Here is a 23,527-nt window from a genome sequence, read left to right as displayed (position 1 = left end):
GTTTTTCCTCCCAAAACCCACAGTCTTACTGACAACAGACTAGTAAATCCTACAGAGGCAAGTCCAACTATAGGGGGAACTCCTCCAAAAAACAATGACTCTTTGTTTATATCCCCCTCCCCTCAGTGCCCCCCCCCGTCCAGAGTTGGAGGACTGATCTCCAAATTCTTTTCAAATTGGTCATTGATCACTTCAGACCGTTGGGTGTTGGACATTGTTTCAAAGGGCCATGCCCTAGAATTCGTCAAATTCCCTCTAAACACCCCTCCATCCGGTCCTCCGCCCGCTCATCTCAAAGAGCTTTTCCATCAGATCAGCATTATGCTCAAGAAAGAGGCCATCAAAGTGGTTCCGAAATCTCAGAAGGGGCTAGGCTTCTATTCCCGTTTTTTCCTTGTATTAAAGAAATCTGGGGAGTGGCGCCCTATCCTCGACCTGAGGTCCCTCAACAAGTTTCTGAAAGACCAATCTTTTTGCATGCTCACGCTGAGGGACATTCTTCAGTTCCTTTCTCAAGACGACTTCTTGACAACAATTGATCTTCAGGATGCTTATTTCCACGTGCCAATTTTACCACGCCACAGGAAATACCTACGCTTCCGTGTAGTCCACAGGGACTTTCAATTCAAAGTGCTGCCCTTCGTGCTTCGCTCAGCTCCTAGAGTCTTCACGAAAGTCGTTGCCCCGGTGGTGGTCCATTTGCGGTTGCGAGGCATCCAAATATTCCCATATTTGGACGATTGTCTCATCAAGTCTCAGTCCTAACACCAAGCATCCCTAGGTTCGAGGCATGTGGGCTGCTGAATTCATATCTGTGCATAGATCGCCACCTAGTGTTGGGTCCGGATGATTGCACATTGTTGTCCTGGAAGAGTCTTCGAAGTATCACGAGATAGGTGGCTCCTCCCCTGGACTACAGTGCGCATGGGCATCCTCTCCATCCTTAGATTGTTTTTTTCCGCCATTGGGTTCGGATGTGCTCAAGTTCGGAAACTTTAGTTTAAGGCCAAAAGGCCTTTAGATCTTGTCGGTATTGTTCGGTATCGACCACTTTATTTTGTGTTTTTAAGACCTTCTTCACGCTTTTCGGATCCGCTTCGGTCCGAACATCGATCACCGCTCGACGATGGAATCGAGGACTCCTTTCAAGAGATGTCCTTTATGCCATGCGAAATACCAACACGTCGATGTCCATCCAGTGTGCAACAAATGTCTCTCACCGGATCATGATGAGTCGAAATGTATGGCCTGCACCCGGTTCCGCTCGAAGAAGACTCAGCGGAATCGACGGGCAGCGAGATTGGAGGCACAGCAATCGGCGCCTGCCCCGGTCAACATCTTCAGCACCGAGGATGAGGAAGCCGAGAGCGTAGAAGACAGACTCCAGCCACGCTTCCGAACATGAATCCCGATCGGAAGACGATGAGGATCTTCGAGGACGAAGACGTCGTCAACTAGGTAGACTACAATGAGGCCCTTGGGACCGAGGAAGATCGCTCCAGCGAAGAGCTAGGCCAACCTGTCGATACGGAGGCCGAGAGACAGTCGTCATGAGGCTCAGGTCGAGGGATCGCCTGCGGGCCTTACCCAAGATCAGTCACACAGTTCTTCGGCCCCGCCTCAAGGCCCGGCCTCGAACATTTCACAGGAGCCATTAATATCGAAGACGACTGGATTCCCTTCAGTGAAACCGAAACCGTCCGTCCAACCGGTTACATCGAAACCAAAAGTGAAACAGGTTGCGATCGGATCGAAGGCCTCGAAGCCCTCCACTCCTTCGACGCCGGCACAGGTCATCGGCACCGAACACACCAAAAGAGATTTCGGCGCCGAGCTCACCACGACGGGTTCCGGCGCCGAGCCAAAGAAGAAGGCCCTCGGTCCCCACAAGGCGCCTCGGCCTATGGCACCGAAGATTACGGCCCAACCCACCAAGGTCAAGGTGGTCGATCCGTCTGCGTCGACATCAAAGGGTGCGGCACCTGCCAAATCATCGGCTCCGAGGAGCGTCGATACCCACCTTCGGATCGACCCAAAGACTGGGAGTAAGTCGGGTACCGCTTCGACGCCTGTCTCCAAGGTGCCTATCGGTTCAAAAGCGCCATCTGCGTTCACCTTGCAACAGGTCTCAGCGTCGTTGCAACGCATCAGGGACCGGGCAACCCTCCAACCTACGTCGGGTCCCGAAACGCACAAGGCCGCAAAAGCACACTCTGCGCCGGCGCACATCACATTTGGATTGCCGCCGCCCAAGACACCGAAAATGTTCGAAATTCGGACACGTGTCCACCAAACAGTCACTATCCACTGGACAAATCGATATCGAGCCTTCACAGGCACACTTTATCGACACTGACACTGGTAGGCTGATGCTCCGCAAGCGGAAAATCACACCAGAGAAGGGTTTGGACTCATACAAGATTCCTTTGAAACAAAAACTGCCGGCAGGTTCCGCACCAGTGCTTCATGAAACCTTTCAACCCTTCCTTCAGGACCCACCGTCTTTTTCTCCTACGCATTCAGAGGCAGACGCCGGAGAGGACTATATAGGGGATGATACCACCTACCCGGTGGATATCGATCCTGATGATCACATGCAAGACCCAGATCAGGCATGGGATGACCCCACCGACCAGGGTAACGCACCAGACACTCCTGACACGCAGCTTTATAACATAAAGACATCTCCCACAGAGGACACTGCTGCCTTTAATGCCCTCATAGAACGGGCTGCTGCCAATCATGGAGTGGAACTCCATTCTGACACTGTAGAGGAAGATTTCTTAGTGGACACATTCGCCTCCTCTGAGAAAACAGTCAAAACTCTGCCAATGTTGAAGGGAGTTCTAAAACCTGCAAAAGACATTTTTAAAGAAACAACCAGGGCACGGGTGTTGAACCCCAGTATCGAAAAAAAATACAAGCCTGCACCCGGAGACCCTATGTACATTAAGGGTCAGTTACCATTAGACTCCATGGTTGTTGCTAATGCTCGCAAACGAGCACATTCACAAACAACGGGTGATGCTCCTCCCCCCGACAAGGAGTCCAAAGTGCTGGAGACATCAGGCAAAAGGATAGCAGCGCAAGCAGCAAACATCTGGCGCATTGCCAACACCCAGGCACTCCTGGTCCATTATGATAGGTCACACTATGACACACTAGAATCACTGCTACAACACTTGCCAGATGAATACAAAGAGGCAGCAGAGCTCCTTATCAGAGAGGGACAACTCCTTACAAATGCGTCCATCAAATGCGCACTGGATGCAGCCGACACTGCAGCAAGGGCGATCAACACAAGCGTAATGTTGAGGAGGCACGCATGGTTAAGAATCTCAGGCTTCAAACCTGAAATTCAGAACAATATCTTAAATCAACCAGTCAACCCAGACTTTTTATTTGGCTCGAGTTTGACACTACTCTCGAAAAAATTAAAAAAGACACAAACTGCAAAATCAATGGGGGCTCTGCAGTCGCAGCAGTTTCGGAGTGGCTCCTTTCGTCGCCCCGGGAATAGAGGAGCAGCTAGAGGTCAGGGGTCCCAGCAGCAGTACAATGAAGGGGGTACGCAAAGTACCTATTGTGAGAAAGTGGGTTTCTGTTGCAGTAACCCCCCCTTTTTTTGCCTAATAGCTGATGCACTTTTCCTTGTTGTGCCCTGGGCTCCTGCCAATCAGGTGCCCAGGGCCTATGTTCCTTCCTTAAAACACACAAACTCCCAATTGGCAAACCCTGGCCACATGTCAGCCCCTGGTAAATGGTACCCTAGGTACCCAGGGCCTTGTGACCAGGGAAGGCCTCTAAGGGCTGCAGCACTCCTTGTGCCACCCTTAGAGGCCCTGTACCCTTACACACACACACTGCCTTTGCAGGCTGAGTGTCTGGGTGCAGGACAAAACAAAGAGTCGACATGGCACACATCTCTGTGTGCCATGCCCATTACCTATACTGCCAAGGCATATGTCAGCCACCCCTCTGGCTGGGTGCCTTATGCCTATGGTGTGGGCACAGGAGCAGGAGCCCTGTGCCCCTACAGTACCCAGGTCCATTCCTGGGCACTGTAAGTACAGTGCTGCCTTTTACAAGTACATGGTGCTGAGAGCTCGTCAAACACGAACTCCACAGCACCATAATGGCAACACTGAAGACTGGGAAGTTTGGTATCAAACTTCTCAGCACATTAAACCCACACTAATGCCAGTGTGGGATTTAATGTACTAAGCACCCCAGAGGGCATCTTAGAGATGCCCCCTTACAGCTAACCTACAATCCACGTCTGCTCTGAGGCTGCCCAGGCTGCCACACAGCAGACACGTTGCTGGACCCCTGGGTGGGAGAGCCCCTGCTCTCCCGGGCCTGCAACAATGCACATCCTGGGTGAGGTGAGAAATCTCCTCCCCCAGGATGAGCAAAGGGAAGCTTCAAAGGCATGCCGCCAGTTGGAGTTTCCCCAGGCCACTGCAACCCCCCACTCTGGCAGGAAGCTTGGCCGGAAACCCCATACAAGGACAGGGGATGTGCCAGCCTGCCCACCCCACCCCTCAGGTGGGGGAGGCGAGGTGAAGCACATCTCCGGGCTCTCGCCATCTTGAAGATGGGAGGCCCTACCCTATCAGGATTAGGCTACTGCCCTCCTCCCACAGGAGAGAGGCAGGATAGGGGGTGTACCCACCCCAGGACAAGGACCCATTGGTCCCTGGCCTTCACCTACCTGTAACGCCCCTAAATCTAGTATTTAGGGGCCCCCTGAACCTTCCTTCCCCAGATTCCAGATAGAAACCTACAAGAAGAGCAAGAAGAAAAAAGACCTGCCCTGCAGCTGCTAAAAAGAGGAAGACACCAACTGCTTTGGCCCCAGCCCTACCGGCCTGTCGACCCTCGAACCTACTCCTGCTCCAGCGCGGCATCTCTTGTGGCCAGCAACCTCAAAAACCCCGGAGGACCTGGCTACCTTTGACCTCTGATTCCCTGGGACTCCCATGAGTAGAGGCTCTACTCGAGAAACCTATTCCTAACTCCTGGCAGCAGCCCGGAACCGCGGACCCAACACACTCTGCACCAGCCAAGCCTGGCCAGTGCCGGAGTGGACAAAGACCCTGAGGACGACCCCACGGCGACTGTGACCCCGAGTCCGGCACCCAAGGACCCCCCTCGACATCCTGGACGAAGCCTGCAGCCTCAGAACCGAGTGCCACCCCAGCCGCGATCAACCAGAGGGTAAGATTCCCGACGTCAAAAGGCACCCCTGCACCCGGCGCCCTGCGGCCCCCTGTGCCCAATCCCGGGGTACCCACCTAACCTACAACTACCCAACTTACCCCTCGAAGTGGTGGTGGCACCGGAAACATCCTCGTCCCCGAGCCTGCAGCCTTTTTCCAAACCGGAACATTCCCATTGATTTCCATTGAGCGCCCGAAGGCTCAAAAGCACCCTGCACCCAGCCGCCCGAGTGGCCCTGGCAGTGCACTCTCTACACTAACTTACTTCCCCACTTGCCCTGAGTAAGTGACCAGGAGCCCAGCTCCCACAGACGCGTGGCTTGCCAGACAGCAGCCACCAACTAAGGCCCCCCTATCCCTCATAGGATAACATTGGGCCTAACTCACTCTGCACCCGGCCGTCCTGAAACCGCTGAGGGTGAACCAACTGTACCTACCTGACACTGGGGGACCCCTGAGTCTATGCCCGGAATTTCAACTCTGCCAGTCGAGTACTTACCCTTAAACCGCTAACTTCATTTTCCTCATAGGGTAACATTGACTGGCTTTTTCTTCAAAAATCTTCTAAGTGTGAACTTTTCAAAACTGTAAAAATTCACCAAAAATCAGCCAAGTGACAAAAACGAATTTACTCACCTGTTCCTGGGTGAGCTCCCAGTGCTGGATCTTGGTGCCCAGCCCTGATCCTGAAAAGTACTCACAACTATACTTACCTCTAACTCATTTTTCTCCCATAGGAAACCATTGTCTGCTTTTCTGTGAAATTTCTTCTAAGTGTCTCTTTTTGCAAATTTGAAATATTCTTTTAAAATCGTACCATTTCTGCAAACGAAATTACTTACCTGTTTTTGATAAGGACCCCAGTCCTGGGTCTAGGCACCCAGTCCTGGATTACTAAAGTAACGATAAAGTACTCTACCTGCAATTTGAATTTCTTGCCATAGAGATCCATTGAATGTTTTCTGTGAAATATTTTCTAAGTGCTAACTTTTGAAATAGCTAAATATTATTTAAAAATCATTACAGTTATTAAGTCGACTTTCATCACTTGATTCTGAATACTGACCCCAGGCTGGTTCTAGGATCCAGACCTGGAATTCCAAAAGTAATCTGAAAAGTAATTTATTACAAATAACCTGAATTTACCATTGAGCTCAATGCATTGTTAGGTTTAGGAAATAGGATTGTTTATTGCAACCAACTGTGACTGTTTACACAAATTTATTGCTTGAAACAAAAGTATTTATATTCAACCTCTCATTCTGAGAAAGTATATTTTTACCCCCTTTGTGGTTCTAAAAATAAAACAAGCATATATTTTATATATACAAATCATTGGCCTAGAGTTCAGTTATTGAGTGTGTGAAACCATTTGCTGACTGAGTGTGTACAATAAATGCTTTACACTGTCCTCTGGTACTGCCTTACTGCTCGACCAAGCTACCACTTTTGAGAGTAAGGTCATACCTAACTTTGACCTCTATCAGCCTCTGGGGGACTGTGGACTCTGTACACCCTGTACCTATTAGGGAACAGTATATACAGAGCCACTTTCTCACATTGGTGGATCAGCGGTGGGATACAAACTTGCATTTGTTGGACTACTTGGTTACCATCTGATCACACGACAGAACTCTTAAAAATTGCCTTTAGAATTCTGATTGGTTTTTCCAAAATTACTAAAAGTCTTGCTAGGGCCTTGCTTAAGTCCCATTAGAATTTTAGAAAAATAAAAGTCACTATAGTCAGGGTAGAGGGTTAGAACTGTCAGGTTAGAATGTCTCAAACAAACCCAGCTATTAGTGATAATAATAACATGGACCTGGTGGAGGAGCTCGACCTCACACCTTACTTACACTTGTCTTTCAAGGAATTGAGGTCCTTATGTAAACTCAAAAATTTACAAATGGGTCAGCATCCAACCAAACAAGGGCTCCAGGAGCTCCTGGCTGAGTATGCTAAAGACCACCCATCTGAACATGGTGATGGCCAGTCAGATGAGGAAAGGGAAACAGGAGAGGAGGACAGCAACCTCCCCATACTATTCCCTAGGGAGGAGATGGCACCCATACCCTCCAACTCAAGACATAGCATCTGGGCACCTAGAGACCACACAGGTGGCTCTGGTCCCAGAGACAACACTGGGGGTCCCCCCAGTGAAGAGGACAGCCTTATGAGGCTGGCCAAAAGAATAGATCTAGAGTCCAGGCTCCTGGCTCTAGAAAAGGAAAGGAGAGAGATGGGTTTAGCACCCATCAATGGTGGCAGCAATAATAAAAACAAGGATAGGGAGGAAACTTCTGACCTTAAAATCCCCAAAGGGATTGTCCCTAAATTTGAGGAAGGTGATGATATCACCAAATGGTTCACAGCCTTTGAGAGGGCTTGTGATATCAGGAAAGTAAAGAAACCTCTCTGGGGGGCACTCCTGTGGGAACTGTTCTCTGGTAACTGCAGGGACAGGCTTCTGACTCTCTCTGGGCCAGAAGCAGGATCCTATGACCTCATGAAGAAAGCTCTGATTGAGGGATTTGGATTCACCACTGAGGAGTATAGAATTAGATTCAGGGGGGCTCACAAAACCCAGACCCAGTCCTGGATTGATTTTGTAGATTTCTCAGTGAAGACACTGGATGGTTGGTTAGCTGGACATGGTGTGCAGGATTTTACTGGATTGTACAATTTATTCATGAAGGAACATATTTTGAGTAACTGCACAAATGAAAAGTTGCATCAGCATTTGGTAGACCTAGGTCTAAAATCCCCCCAAGAATTGGGAAAAAGAGCAGACCACTGGGTCAAGACTAGGGTGACTAGGACGTTCACTGGGAGGGACCAGAACCAAGGGGTCCCAAAACCTCCCCAGAAGAAAGAGAGTGAACCCCTTGTGGATAAAAGAAAGGAGTCCCAGGTAGCCCCCCAAAAACCTGACCAGGAGGGTGGGCCCAAAGACACCTCACAAACTAAACCAGGGTACCAAGGTAAGAATTGGGATCCCAACAGAATATGGTGCTTCAACTGTCAGAAGGCTGGACACCACACCCAGGACTCTAGCTGTCCTAAAAATAAGGTTCCTAGTACAGCTCCAGGGGTGACTAGTGTAGCCCCAGGGGTTGCCAGTGTAGCTTGGGAGGGAGGGTCCTCAGATGAGGAAGTCCTCCTAGCTTTCAACTGGGGAATGGGCCCAAGAAGCAAGCTGGAGATCCCAGAAGGAAGTAGACACTTCCACCACCTACTGGTGAATGGAATCCCAGCCACTGCCCTGAGAGATACCTGTGCCAGTCACACTGTGGTACATGACAGGTTGGTATTCCCACACCAATATGTCTCAGGGGAAACAAGAAGGGTAAGAACTGTCCCAGGGGGAGTCACTGTTAGGCCTGTGGCTATAGTGCCCCTAGCCACAGCTGGGTCCCTTAGATGGAGGAAAGTGATAGTCAGTAAAAACCTCCCCCTTGATTGTCTCTTGGGGAATGATCACTTAGATGTGGAACTGAGCCAAAGAGAGGTGCTGGCCCAATGCGAGGCCTCGCCCAAAGAACCTGTGGGGGCTCAACCTGCAGTCAGTGCAGCTGAGTCCCAAAAGAATGAGAAGAAACAGGGTAGGAAAGGTGGGCAACTGTTAGCCACAGTTCCAGAGAGCCAGGGAGATGCTATCCCAGTAAGGGAAAACTCCCACAATGGCACTGGTAAAGCCCCCCCTAGCCAACAGCAAGACCTGACTAGTCAGGCAACTGTCCAGCCTGAATTAGTGGCTCCTCAGGTGGCAGAACAAGGGGTAGAGGAGGGGTGTTCCCTACCAAGAGTAGGGACCCCCTATCCTCAAACAGACCAACAGCCAGGACCCAAAGAGAACTATAAAATAGCCCCCTCACTTGCCAGTCAGGAGCTAAAGGTATGGTACTGGGCACTGACAGCTGTCAGCAGCCTCTGCTGGGTGTTAGCCTTCATGGCAGCCCTATCCTTGGCATGGTGGCCTAACCCCCTGCCAAATAGCAAGTCAGGCCCCCTGACCTTATTGGTCATGGTGGGGTTGCTCAAGCTGTGGGTAGCCTCTGTGGGTAAGCTGGGCCTAGCCCTGGCTAAGTTAGAAACTACCGAGGTATACACCTCTAAACCCAAAATAGAAAGATGGGACCCGGACAGTAAAAGACAAGGAGAGGAGCCTTGGGAGTTAGGTCCTGAAACTAATAAGACAGGCCAGCTCCCCAAAGGGATTGACCTAGGCAGAAGGATGTAAGGCAGAGTAGGCCCTGCAACTTTCAAACCACTTCCCCAACTCTTCCTCGCCTGAAAGACTAGGTAGACTCTCCCAGCTTTGGCAGAAGTCTCCTGGCCTTTGGGCTGGGGGGGGGCTTGTGTGAGAAAGTGGGTTTCTGTTGCAGTAACCCCCCCTTTTTTTGCCTAATAGCTGATGCACTTTTCCTTGTTGTGCCCTGGGCTCCTGCCAATCAGGTGCCCAGGGCCTATGTTCCTTCCTTAAAACACACAAACTCCCAATTGGCAAACCCTGGCCACATGTCAGCCCCTGGTAAATGGTACCCTAGGTACCCAGGGCCTTGTGACCAGGGAAGGCCTCTAAGGGCTGCAGCACTCCTTGTGCCACCCTTAGAGGCCCTGTACCCTTACACACACACACTGCCTTTGCAGGCTGAGTGTCTGGGTGCAGGACAAAACAAAGAGTCGACATGGCACACATCTCTGTGTGCCATGCCCATTACCTATACTGCCAAGGCATATGTCAGCCACCCCTCTGGCTGGGTGCCTTATGCCTATGGTGTGGGCACAGGAGCAGGAGCCCTGTGCCCCTACAGTACCCAGGTCCATTCCTGGGCACTGTAAGTACAGTGCTGCCTTTTACAAGTACATGGTGCTGAGAGCTCGTCAAACACGAACTCCACAGCACCATAATGGCAACACTGAAGACTGGGAAGTTTGGTATCAAACTTCTCAGCACATTAAACCCACACTAATGCCAGTGTGGGATTTAATGTACTAAGCACCCCAGAGGGCATCTTAGAGATGCCCCCTTACAGCTAACCTACAATCCACGTCTGCTCTGAGGCTGCCCAGGCTGCCACACAGCAGACACGTTGCTGGACCCCTGGGTGGGAGAGCCCCTGCTCTCCCGGGCCTGCAACAATGCACATCCTGGGTGAGGTGAGAAATCTCCTCCCCCAGGATGAGCAAAGGGAAGCTTCAAAGGCATGCCGCCAGTTGGAGTTTCCCCAGGCCACTGCAACCCCCCACTCTGGCAGGAAGCTTGGCCGGAAACCCCATACAAGGACAGGGGATGTGCCAGCCTGCCCACCCCACCCCTCAGGTGGGGGAGGCGAGGTGAAGCACATCTCCGGGCTCTCGCCATCTTGAAGATGGGAGGCCCTACCCTATCAGGATTAGGCTACTGCCCTCCTCCCACAGGAGAGAGGCAGGATAGGGGGTGTACCCACCCCAGGACAAGGACCCATTGGTCCCTGGCCTTCACCTACCTGTAACGCCCCTAAATCTAGTATTTAGGGGCCCCCTGAACCTTCCTTCCCCAGATTCCAGATAGAAACCTACAAGAAGAGCAAGAAGAAAAAAGACCTGCCCTGCAGCTGCTAAAAAGAGGAAGACACCAACTGCTTTGGCCCCAGCCCTACCGGCCTGTCGACCCTCGAACCTACTCCTGCTCCAGCGCGGCATCTCTTGTGGCCAGCAACCTCAAAAACCCCGGAGGACCTGGCTACCTTTGACCTCTGATTCCCTGGGACTCCCATGAGTAGAGGCTCTACTCGAGAAACCTATTCCTAACTCCTGGCAGCAGCCCGGAACCGCGGACCCAACACACTCTGCACCAGCCAAGCCTGGCCAGTGCCGGAGTGGACAAAGACCCTGAGGACGACCCCACGGCGACTGTGACCCCGAGTCCGGCACCCAAGGACCCCCCTCGACATCCTGGACGAAGCCTGCAGCCTCAGAACCGAGTGCCACCCCAGCCGCGATCAACCAGAGGGTAAGATTCCCGACGTCAAAAGGCACCCCTGCACCCGGCGCCCTGCGGCCCCCTGTGCCCAATCCCGGGGTACCCACCTAACCTACAACTACCCAACTTACCCCTCGAAGTGGTGGTGGCACCGGAAACATCCTCGTCCCCGAGCCTGCAGCCTTTTTCCAAACCGGAACATTCCCATTGATTTCCATTGAGCGCCCGAAGGCTCAAAAGCACCCTGCACCCAGCCGCCCGAGTGGCCCTGGCAGTGCACTCTCTACACTAACTTACTTCCCCACTTGCCCTGAGTAAGTGACCAGGAGCCCAGCTCCCACAGACGCGTGGCTTGCCAGACAGCAGCCACCAACTAAGGCCCCCCTATCCCTCATAGGATAACATTGGGCCTAACTCACTCTGCACCCGGCCGTCCTGAAACCGCTGAGGGTGAACCAACTGTACCTACCTGACACTGGGGGACCCCTGAGTCTATGCCCGGAATTTCAACTCTGCCAGTCGAGTACTTACCCTTAAACCGCTAACTTCATTTTCCTCATAGGGTAACATTGACTGGCTTTTTCTTCAAAAATCTTCTAAGTGTGAACTTTTCAAAACTGTAAAAATTCACCAAAAATCAGCCAAGTGACAAAAACGAATTTACTCACCTGTTCCTGGGTGAGCTCCCAGTGCTGGATCTTGGTGCCCAGCCCTGATCCTGAAAAGTACTCACAACTATACTTACCTCTAACTCATTTTTCTCCCATAGGAAACCATTGTCTGCTTTTCTGTGAAATTTCTTCTAAGTGTCTCTTTTTGCAAATTTGAAATATTCTTTTAAAATCGTACCATTTCTGCAAACGAAATTACTTACCTGTTTTTGATAAGGACCCCAGTCCTGGGTCTAGGCACCCAGTCCTGGATTACTAAAGTAACGATAAAGTACTCTACCTGCAATTTGAATTTCTTGCCATAGAGATCCATTGAATGTTTTCTGTGAAATATTTTCTAAGTGCTAACTTTTGAAATAGCTAAATATTATTTAAAAATCATTACAGTTATTAAGTCGACTTTCATCACTTGATTCTGAATACTGACCCCAGGCTGGTTCTAGGATCCAGACCTGGAATTCCAAAAGTAATCTGAAAAGTAATTTATTACAAATAACCTGAATTTACCATTGAGCTCAATGCATTGTTAGGTTTAGGAAATAGGATTGTTTATTGCAACCAACTGTGACTGTTTACACAAATTTATTGCTTGAAACAAAAGTATTTATATTCAACCTCTCATTCTGAGAAAGTATATTTTTACCCCCTTTGTGGTTCTAAAAATAAAACAAGCATATATTTTATATATACAAATCATTGGCCTAGAGTTCAGTTATTGAGTGTGTGAAACCATTTGCTGACTGAGTGTGTACAATAAATGCTTTACACTGTCCTCTGGTACTGCCTTACTGCTCGACCAAGCTACCACTTTTGAGAGTAAGGTCATACCTAACTTTGACCTCTATCAGCCTCTGGGGGACTGTGGACTCTGTACACCCTGTACCTATTAGGGAACAGTATATACAGAGCCACTTTCTCACACCTATGATAAAAACAATAGAGGTGGATATCGTGGATCCAGCACCAAAGGCAGAGGACGTGGGTACGGGAACGCCAGGTCCTCCCCCAAAAACAAACCGTGACGCCTTCTCCCTGCCCCCGACCACATAACACCTGTCGGGGGGGAGACTCCAACAGTTCCTGTCAGTCTGGAAGTCCATCACCACAGACAGGTGGGTCAGGGAAATTATCCAGTACTGTTACTGTCTAGAATTAACGTCCACTCCACCCAACATACCGCCAAAGCACCGTCCTATGTCCGTAGAGCACTTGGCATTATTGCAGCAGGAAGTACTAAGTATGCTGCAAAAAGGTGCAATAGAAGTCGTGCCCGTAAACCAACAAGGGACAGGGGTGTACTCTCTGTACTTCTTAATCCCAAAAAAGGACGGATCTCTCAGACCTATACTAGACCTGAGACCCCTCAACCACTACATTCTGTCAGAGCATTTCCATATGCTCACCCTACAGCAGGTTCTCCCGCTACTCAGTCAGGGAGACTTCCTAGCCACACTGGATTTGAAAGATGCGTATTTACACATACCCATACACCCATCGCACAGAAAATATCTCAGGTTCACTATTCAGGATCACCATTATCAGTTCAAAGTTCTCCCCTTCGGAGTAACTATGGCACCCAGGGTCTTTACCAAGTGCCTAGCGACAGTGGCTGCACATCTACGGAGACAGCACATTCACGTCTTCCCTTACCTGGACGACTGGCTTGTTCAGGCAAAGTCAGCCCAGCAATGTGCCAGCCACATGTCCCTCACTGTTCACCTTCTTCACAGTCTAGGATTCTCACTAAATTACCCAAAATCACATCTTCAACCCGCACACGTACGCCAGTACCTGGGCGCGACCATAAACACTGACAGCCACAGCTCAGCCAAATTTAGTGAGGATCAACAGCATGCATCTGCTGATCTCAAAGTTCAAACCTCAACACTCCCTTCCAGCGCGAGTGTTCATGCAGTTGATAGGCATGATGGCCTCCTGCATTTTCATAGTCCCGCACGTGAGACTACATATGCGCCTGCTTCAGGAGTGCTTGGCTCGTCAATGGAATCGGGCTCAAGGACAATTAACAGACCTAGTGTTGGTGTGCGGTCGGGCATACAACTCTCTGCATTGGTGGAATCCACAAAACCTTTGCAAGGGCCGACCGTTCCAAGAGCCTGTTCCGCAAATAATACTGACGGCGGACGCGTCTCTCCAGGGATGGGGAGCTCATGTACTCAATTACACAGTGCAGGGACTATGGACGACACAGCAAAAGAAGATGCACATCAACCTTCTGGAACTGATGGCAATCTTCCTGGCTATGAAAGCATTCAAAGTACACTTATGCAACAAAGTCGTGTTGATCCGGACGGACAACATGACTGCCATGTACTACACACAGAAGCAGGGAGGAACACACTCTCCACAGTTGTCTCATCTGGCTCAGAGCATGTGGAAGTGGGCCATTCAAAAGAACATGTTCCTCATGGCAGAACACCTCCCAGGCAAAGACAACCAGATGGCGGATCTGCTCAGCAGACACAGCCACCAAATGCACGAGTGGGAGCTACATCCATCAGTACTCAAACCGTATTTCCAACAGTGGGGTCATCCAGAGATAGACCTATTCGCCACAAGGGAAAACGCAAAATGCCAAAACTTTGCCGCCAGGTTCCCGCACCCACAGTCGCAGGGCAATGCGGTATGGATGAACTGGTCAGGCAGATTTGCGTACGCTTTTCCCCCAGCGCCATTAATACCGCTAGTGGCACGCAAACTGCGACAACACGCACTGACACTCATCCTAGTTGCTCCAACATGGGCACGCCAACCATGGTACACCACCTTTCTAGAACTTTCCGTGGTGCCGCATCAAAGGCTGCGGATCACACCCGCACTTTTAACGCAGAACCATGGCGAAATTCAGCACCCAGATCCGCAACAGATGAACCTGGCAATCTGGCTCCTGAAGTCTTAGAGTTTGGCTACCTAAACCTGCCACCTGAATGTATGGATATCATCAAGGAGGCCAGAAGACCCACAACCAGAGCTTGCTATGCGGCTAAATGGAAAAGGTTTGTCATTTACTGCAACAACAATGACATTAACCCGCTGGATGCATCCATTCAAAACATCATCTGTTACCTCTTACACTTATACCGATGCAATCTGGTATACAGCTCCATACGTATACATTTAACCGCGATAGCAGCCTATCTTCAAAACAGGCAGCACCTCTCTTTATTCAGAGTGCCTGCCATCAAAGCCTTCTTAGAGGGACTCAAACGAGTGATTCCCCCAAGACACCCACCGGCACCAGTGTGGAACCTCAATGTGGTCCTCACCAGATTAATGGGTCCACCTTTTGAACCTCTCCATTCATGTGAGATTCAATTCCTCACCTGGAAAGTAGCTTTCTTAGTGGCAATCACTTCGTTAAAAAGAGTTAGTGAACTCCAGGCACTAACCATTCAAGAGCCATTCATACAGGTTCACGCAAACAGGGTCGTACTACGTACCAACCCCAAATTCATGCCTAAAGTAATATCGCAGTTCCACATGAATCAAACTATTGAACTGCCTGTTTTCTTTCCAAATCCGCAAAATGTCGCAGAGAGAATGCTCCATACACAAGATGTAAAGAGGGCCCTCATGTACTATATAGACAGAACAAAGGATTTTAGGAAAACAAAACAACTTTTCGTTGCCTTTTCTCCACAACACAAGGGCAACGCCATTTCCAAAGCAGGGATAGCCAGATGGATCGTTAAATGTATTCAAATTTGCTATCAAAAAGCTAAACGCACATTAACGATTCCCCCACGAGCCCACTCAACACGAAAGTTAGGGGCGTCCATGGCTTTCCTAGGAAACATTCTTTTACAGGAAATATGTAGAGCAGCCACATGGTCCACTATACATACATTTACCAAACACTACTGTGTAGATGTACACTCAAAACAGCAGGCAGCTGTAGGACAGGCTGTTCTCAAAACTCTTTTTCAGACTGCTGCAGCTGGCACGGGCAGCCGCCGCTAATGGAGGGACTGCTATATAATCTATGCACAGATATGAATTCAGCAGCCCACATGCCTCGAACTGAATATGCTACTTACCAGTATGCATCTGTTCTTGGCATGTAGGGCTGCTGACATTCATATCGCCCACCCTCCTCCCCGGCGCCTGTAGCGGCTGCAGCACTCAGAATTACTGTATAGCATGGTCATCACTTACTGTATCTACTCCATCACTGCCACAATGGCGAAAAAACAATCTAAGGATGGAGAGGATGCCCATCGCACTGTAGTCCAGGGGAGGAGCCACCTATCTCGTGATACTTCGAAGACTCTTCCAGGACAACAATGTGCAATCATCCGGACCCAACACTAGGCGGCGATCTATGCACAGATATGAATGTCAGCAGCCCTACATGCCAAGAACAGATGCATACTGGTAAGTAGCATATTCAATACTCAGTATTGTCGGACTCTGTTCCACTCTCTAGGACTGTCAGTCAACATACAGAAATCTCAGCTCACGCCAGCTCTGCACAGAACCTTCCTAGGCGCTACCATCAATACCTCCATGGCTTTCGTCTCCGCCGATTGGCAAACACGGATCCTGCAGCTCGCAGCTTCCATCAGATCAAAGCGGTCCGTTTCAGTCCGCATATTGAAGTCCTTTCTGGGGATGGCATCCTCCTGCATTTCTTTGATTCCATATTGCAGACTGAAGAGTCGTCCCATTCAAGAAGAACTAGACAAACAATGGCGTCAGATCTCCGGTTCTTTCAGCGACGGATCTTCGTAACCGCTCGCATGGCACAAGCTCTGCACTGGTGGACACAACCTCGCAACATCGCAGCTGGAACTTCTTTTTTGGCAAAAGCCACGGAACTCGTTCTTACCACGGATGCCTCCCTGGAAGGGTGGGGCGGACACCTTCAAGATCTGTCCATCAAGGGCAAATGGACTCTGTCTCAATGTTCTTGGCACATCAACAGACTAGAACTGATGGCAATTTTCCTTGCACTCAAATCCTTCCGGCTCCAGCTTCAAGGGGAATCAGTGCTCATTCAAACGGGCAACACCACCAGCATGCACTACCTAAACAAGCAGGGTGGGACAAAATCTCCACTGCTTTCCCAGCTGGCTCAGAAGATCTGGGATTGGGCCATATTCCATCAGATCACGCTCACTGCAGTCCACCTGCCTGGCATTTCCAACATTCTTGGAGACTCACTCAGTCGATCAGCGTCATCGACCCACGAGTGGGAGTTGCATCAGCCGACTCTAGACTTTGTCTTCAGCCTTTGGGGTCACCCGAACCTGCATCTCTTTGCAACTCCACAGAACAGCAAATGCCAGTCTTATGCAAGTTGGCTTCCCCACAGAGGGTCCTACAGAAATGCCCTTCGAATGGACTGGTGCAAGATATTTGCCTACGCTTTTCCGCCGATCCCTCGGATTCCTCGAGTGTTGTGGAAAATGCGGAGACAACCGTGCCACATTCTCCTGATTGCTCCATGGTGGCCTCGGCAGGCATGGTTCTCGGAGCTACTGCTCCTCTCTGTGCGAGCCCATCCTTCGCCCTCGGCCGGACCTTCTAACAATGAACAACGGTCGGCTCTGCCATCCGAATCCCAGTTCACGCAAATTGTCTGCCTGGAACCTGAGCACCTTGAATTTGCTCACTTGAACATTTCACCTGCCTGCAGGGAAGTTCTTGCCAGGGCGCGGGCTCCTTCCATGGTGAAGACCTGCAAGCTAAAGTGGAAGCGCTTCTGTCACTGGTGCTAGTCTGTTCACATCCACCCAGTGCACGCCTCCCCGGCACAGATTCTGCCTTTCTTTTTGCAGTTGGCACAGTCAGGACTGTCTCACTCCACCTTAAGTCTTTCTAGCGGCACTTTCTCGCTTTCACCAGGACGGCTCTTCCTCTCTCTATTCATCTAGAGTAATTCAGCAATTCTTTAAAGGGTTGTTCCGGATGTTTCCACACATTCGGCGTCCTCCGCCCAATTGACGTCTTAACAGCAGCTTATGAAGGCGCCCTTTGAGCCAATCCATTCAGCGGATTTCAAATTTTTAACCTGGAAGGTCGCCCTCCTGCTTGCACTGACTTCCTCTCGCCGAGTAAGTGACATTCACGCCTTTACGATCCAGCCTCCTTTTCTTCAATTTAAATCGGACTGTGTTATCCTTCGCACTAACCCAGCTTTCATGCCAAAGGTGCAGTCCGATTTTCATCTTAATGAGCCCGTAATTTTAAAAACATTTTTTCCTCATCCGCAATCTCCCTTTCGCCAGTCTGATCAACTGTTCGGTGCCTACGGGCGAACCTGTAAGGGGCATTCTGTTACCAAACCAACAATTGCACGTTGGATTTCTTCAGCGATATCTTTCTGCCATCAGAAGGCTGGCTAGCCTCTTTCTTCTGGAGTGAGGGCGCATTCTACAAGGGCAATGTCCTCCTCCACTACTTTATTCGCTGGTGTGCCCATTCATCCGATCTGCCGGGCAGCTACGTGGTCCAGCAGGCACACTTTCACGAGGCACTACTGCCTGGATGCAATCAATGAAGCTGATATGGCTGTGGGCCAAGCAGTTCTTCTAAATCTCTTAAAATAAGGTGAGCCTCTGTTACTCCCTCCTCCTTGGGTTGTTATCAGATGTGTGTTTTTATCATACAATGTCATTGTATTTCATGCAACGTTGATACGCCCTCTTCAGGCTGCAGAGTACTGCTCACTATTCTATTCAAGCATGTGTATCTATGAAAGACACCAATACTGGAGAACCACAGTTTACAGGTAAGTAACATTTGTTCTTCCCCATTGAGGAAAACTCATTGTATGTCCATATTAAAGATGTCTTGAGCCCAGGAGACGATAGCCATCAGCACCTAAAAACTTAATTTGATTAAAGCAAAAAACAAGGAGTGCGATTGCCTTACCATCTTTTTGTATTGTTTTTTACACAGGGATGTGTGCCATGTTGATTTTTCACTTTGTTCTGCACCAAAATACGCAGCCTGCAATTGCAGTGTGTGTGTTTGGAGGTAAAGGGCCTTTAAGGGTGGCACAATGTGTGCTTAAGTCCTTGGAGGCCTTCCCTGGTCACAGTGCCCTTGGTACCTTTTCGAAGGGACTAACATGTGGCCAGAGTTGCCAATTGGGTTTGCAACAGTACAAGTTTAGGGAAAGAACATAGGCCCTGGGTACCCGGGTGCCAGAAACCCAGGGCACACTTAGTCAAAGAGCATCAACATCAGGCAAAAGGGGGCACTTTCCTACAGCGTACCGCACTGGTTAAAGGGGAGAGCGTGTCCAGCCTCCAGGCAGTAGAAAGTGATTTGAGAAAATGGTGCTCACATGCCGTAATGAAAACGTGGAGTACCAACCCATGCAACAGGGGCAGTCCTCATGGGAGGTTACAACAGGAGAAAAGGAGGTACTAAGGAGGGACTCCTAAGCCTGTTGACTAATCGAAAGCCAGCATTTACAAAGCACCGTACAGGAGCCAAGTGAAAAGATGGGTGGAAAATGGGCAGAGCTTAAAGCCCATACCTGAATACCTATTGTCTCGAGGAGACTGCGCAAGCACTGCTTAGGCACGCGACCTAAAAACGGTTGAGTATTTTACTGTTTTATTGTAAAACCTTAAACTATCAAAATACATAGCTGATTCAGATTATCTTGGTGTCTAAAATTATATATAAATCTGTACTTTTCTAAATTGGTTTCGAGTTTTTTTTTGTGTGTTTTATTTGACTGTGTGTCCACCAAATTCTTAACACTCTATGATAAGCCGAAGCTGGTCGACTACAGTACCACAAAGGTTACTTGGGATTATTAAAGTAAACCCTGAAAACCACTAAGGGTCCTTTGGACATTTTGCATAGTGTTCCCCTACTTTGGCCCACTACATAAAAAGCCAGCGTTCTACATTAGTGGTTCAGTGGTGGGATACAAGAAATCACATTTGTTAATACCACTCTATCAATAGACACCTCCTTGTTCACGTCTCCTACTGTTATGTGATTTCTGAACCGTTATTTATTTTTGCTCCTTTAACTCGTGCTCATGTTCTTGCTTGGTTTACCTTCATACCCTATGGACAGTTGTCCTTTGCACCTTCTTACCTTAGACTACCAAAGATGGAGAACTAGGATTACAAGTAATTTCTGAGGATTTATAAAGGGAAAATAATCTAAAAGCTTTTCGCCAATGGAAGTTAAAAATAGATTCCAGCATCATATCACAATAAAAACTTACCATAATAAATATATATTACATGTCCTTTTTTGCACTTTTTATCATGTTTAAAAATTATGTATTTGTTCTTCAATAGGCACTGGTTTACAGATTCCACCAGCTGCACAGCAGGCTCTTCAGATGAGTGGATCGTTGGCATTTGGTGCTGTGGCAGGTGAGATTTTTTGTTGGCTTTTGAAGACAAAATCAATTGCCTCATATAGTGATTACAGTTCTATCCATTTTCTTTTGACAATTACAAAATTTTTATTTTCGCTATGAATAACCATTTGGTTATCGTTTAAATATAGAACTGCCATAATAATTTTGGTTATAAAAGAGATGAATTGTGATTAGTTTTGTTGAATATTTTCCGGATTCTTGTTCAACAAGTACATTTGATTCTGCTAGTTCTCCAGTATTGAATCTTTCATAGATTTACATGCTTGAATCTTCCCTGTTATAGTGGGAGTCCCACGATAACCAGCACTCGCAACGCAGTTGGTCTTGCCTATGCGAGATCTATTGGCTTTGCCAATGTTATTTAGTTGTTGCAAATGGCTGAAAGTAAAGAAAAAAAGCTTTACGGCATAGCTAGCGTTGATTGTTGTAGCTTTCTTTTTTTACTAGCAGTTGTTTTTGTGAAGCCAGCACTGCTGTATAATCTACACTATAAAATCCCTGTAGCTCTATAGTCGAAGTGCCGCAAGCACACTCCTGAACTTTGCATGCGACCTCCTGTTTAAAATGAGCCTGCATTTATTTTTTAAAAAGCTGGTAACTAGGGTGTCCTGCACCTACATTTTAAGACATTGTAAAACAAACGCTTAACCCCTTCGATGCGTGCGTCGACCAACGGCCGTCGCGAGTATTGGCCCTGCCTGCGCACGGAAACGCCCGCACCGCGGCGGATTTTACGCTGCGGTAAACATGTTAAAATATGGAGAAGTCTCCTAAAATAAATTTCAGAAATGTATTTTTTCGCGTGCAGAACCGTTTCATCTTAGTAGCCATACATCAGACTAAATGAGTATAAGTATTTTTTTTTTTTAGGAATGCTTCCACCCACACTGATAGTGCCAATAGAGAGGCAAGTAAGTTGTGTGCACCCTTTGGATAGCCTTGGTTCCTATTGTACATGGACAACTTTTTAGTAAAATCAAATGTTGAAGTTTTCGTACAGCGCACATCCTGTTGGTACGTATTTATAAAATCGTATTATATGTAAAAATAGACTAGTTTTGGCAAATGCGAAATTGTAGGGAAGTGCCCCCTTTTGACATGGGAACCCTCAGTTTTTCCCTGGTACACAATGTGGTTTCGATGCACTGGGTTCCTGCTAACCAGGTCCCCCAGTGCCAGATCTCTCTCCCAAAACTGCACAGTTTCCCTCAGTTGGCAAATTCCTTTAGCACTCTCTCGAAGTCCTTAGTAAATGGTACTCTTGGTACATAGGGCATGAAGAACTAAAGAGGGTCCTTAAACGCTGCAGCACAAATTGTGCTACCCTAAGGGACACCTCACCAAACATATGCAAGGCTACCACTGCAGGCTGCATGTTTTGGTGCAAGACAAAAGCGAAAGCACATGACGCACATCCCTGTGTGCCTTGTTCCCTAACACTGCATGTAGTAACTGCAAATCACTCCTCTAGCAGGCCTTGCAGTCCAAAGGCAAAATGTCTTATAATACATGTGAGGACATATCTGCATGGATAAATATTCCCTTGTTCTGGTCAGTGCAGTTACTGCCAGTGCAAGTGAATAGGGTAGCCATTTTAAACCATGTTCTGAACACTGGTAAATAAGAGTTTTGCAGCGTGAATCTTTCTGGATTCACTATGCTGTGCATTATTCCGCGATCTTGTTATTGGGTCCGGATTCGTAGTCTTTTCTTTGTTTTTTTTTTTTTTTTTTTGTAGCCCAGGTGGGCGTCGACGTCCACCATTTGGTGCACCTCCCGTGACGTCGTCGTGCTTCCTGCGGAAGTCCCACCTTTGGGGCGCCATCTTCAGATTCTTTTTTCCGCCGTTGGGTCTGGATCGTCATCGGGAAGCTCCAGAAATTCACTCGGAGGAAGAAGGAAGGAAAGCGAGTTTCATCGATAGAATCAAGAGAAGACATCAGGAATAGAACAGAGTTCATCAGGAGCGCGAAGAAAGAGGACCAGCGAACCCTTTTTCTTCGACAGCCTTGGAGAATGCACGCTCAGAGACCCTGAGCGAAATGGACAAGACGCCATTCAAGTTCTGCCCAAACTGCCACCACAAGTTCGCGCAGAAAGACCAGCATCCGGTCTGCAACCTCTGCCTACCGGTGGATCACCGGAGTATCGACTGCAACGCCTGCTCAGCCTTCGCGCCGAAGACACTCAGAGTGAGAGAGAGGCAGAGAAGAGCCAACGCCAACATGGATGGCAAAGGGAAACCCCCGACACTCTACGAGCTGGGCCTCGACACGGACGACGAGGACAACGTCGCCGAGACAGCCGAAAACTTCACGGTCGTAGAGACCGACAAGAAAAAAGAAGACGAGGTAAGAGAATCGTCGAGCGCAAATCAAGACACCTCGAAAACACGAGGGTGACTCGAGAAAAACTGAGTCAAGGTCCACGAAGGGAACCCCGGCGCCGAAAACTTCGACGTCCAAAGGGGGAACTTCGGACAAAAGGCCCAGCGGATCCTTACAAAAGGACTCCCTGGGGCAGAGAGACGCCGAAAGGCAAGGGTCGTCGAAATCGTCCCATGAAACTGGCCGATCGACGCAGAAAGAACGTTCGACGTCGACGCAAGTTTCATCGAAGAGACCCGCGGTCGACGCCGAAAGCATCTCCGAAATGGAGAAAAAGAAGAGGCGGCTCGAGGCCGAAATGGAGAACATCCTTCAAAGGAAGGAGTTCGACGCCAGGATGAAGGAATTCAAGATTCCAACGGTTTCATCGGCGGACGTCGTCGAGGTCGAAGGCGAGTTCGACGCCGAAGGGCTGACAAGGGATCTCGAGGAAGAAGAGGAGCCCTATTATGAGGAAGAAGCCGAGGAAGAAGACCAACAGTCGTTCTACGAATCGGCGGCATCTACCAGCAACGACGTCGAATGGCACGATCTCGACACCGAAAACCCGGAGGAGGCCGTGGACACGTACCCCTCGAGGCCTTCGCCACCCGACGACATCGGGGTATACAATATGGTGGTGAAGAGCGCAGCAATGGCCTTCGGCGTAAAACTCGACGAGGAGAGGCCGAAAGCCGATTTTCTCGTCGAAACACTGCTCCCCATACAGACTAGGAGTCAGTTCCTCCCCATGCTACAAAGCGTGATGAACCAGGGGAGAGAAGCCTTCAAGGAGCCTGCCACCTGCCGGTCGATCACGCCCAGGACAGAGAAGAAATATAAGCACTCCTCCCTGGACCCACCTTACATCAAGGGTAGCGTCACCGCAGACTCCATCATAGCCTCCACGGCCAGGAGAAGGG

General features: G+C 49.2%; 1 protein-coding gene across 8 annotated transcripts in view; it reads left to right on the top strand.

The window, feature by feature from the left end:
• RBM39 (RNA binding motif protein 39) overlaps positions 1-23,527 on the top strand; it is a 564,082-nt gene that overhangs the window by 322,222 nt on the left and 218,333 nt on the right. For all 8 annotated transcript variants that reach the window (XM_085619028.1, XM_085619029.1, XM_085619035.1 and 5 more), the window contains one exon: positions 20,153-20,230. In XM_085619028.1, the coding sequence (XP_085475154.1) occupies positions 20,153-20,230 (78 nt within the window). The remainder of the gene's footprint in view (positions 1-20,152; positions 20,231-23,527) is intronic.

The sequence above is a fragment of the Triturus cristatus genome, chromosome 7 (assembly GCF_964204655.1).
Source record: "Triturus cristatus chromosome 7, aTriCri1.1, whole genome shotgun sequence".
NCBI lineage: Eukaryota > Metazoa > Chordata > Amphibia > Caudata > Salamandridae > Triturus > Triturus cristatus.
Note: the sequence above shows the minus strand (reverse complement) of the source record. Positions and strands in the feature narration are given on the sequence as shown.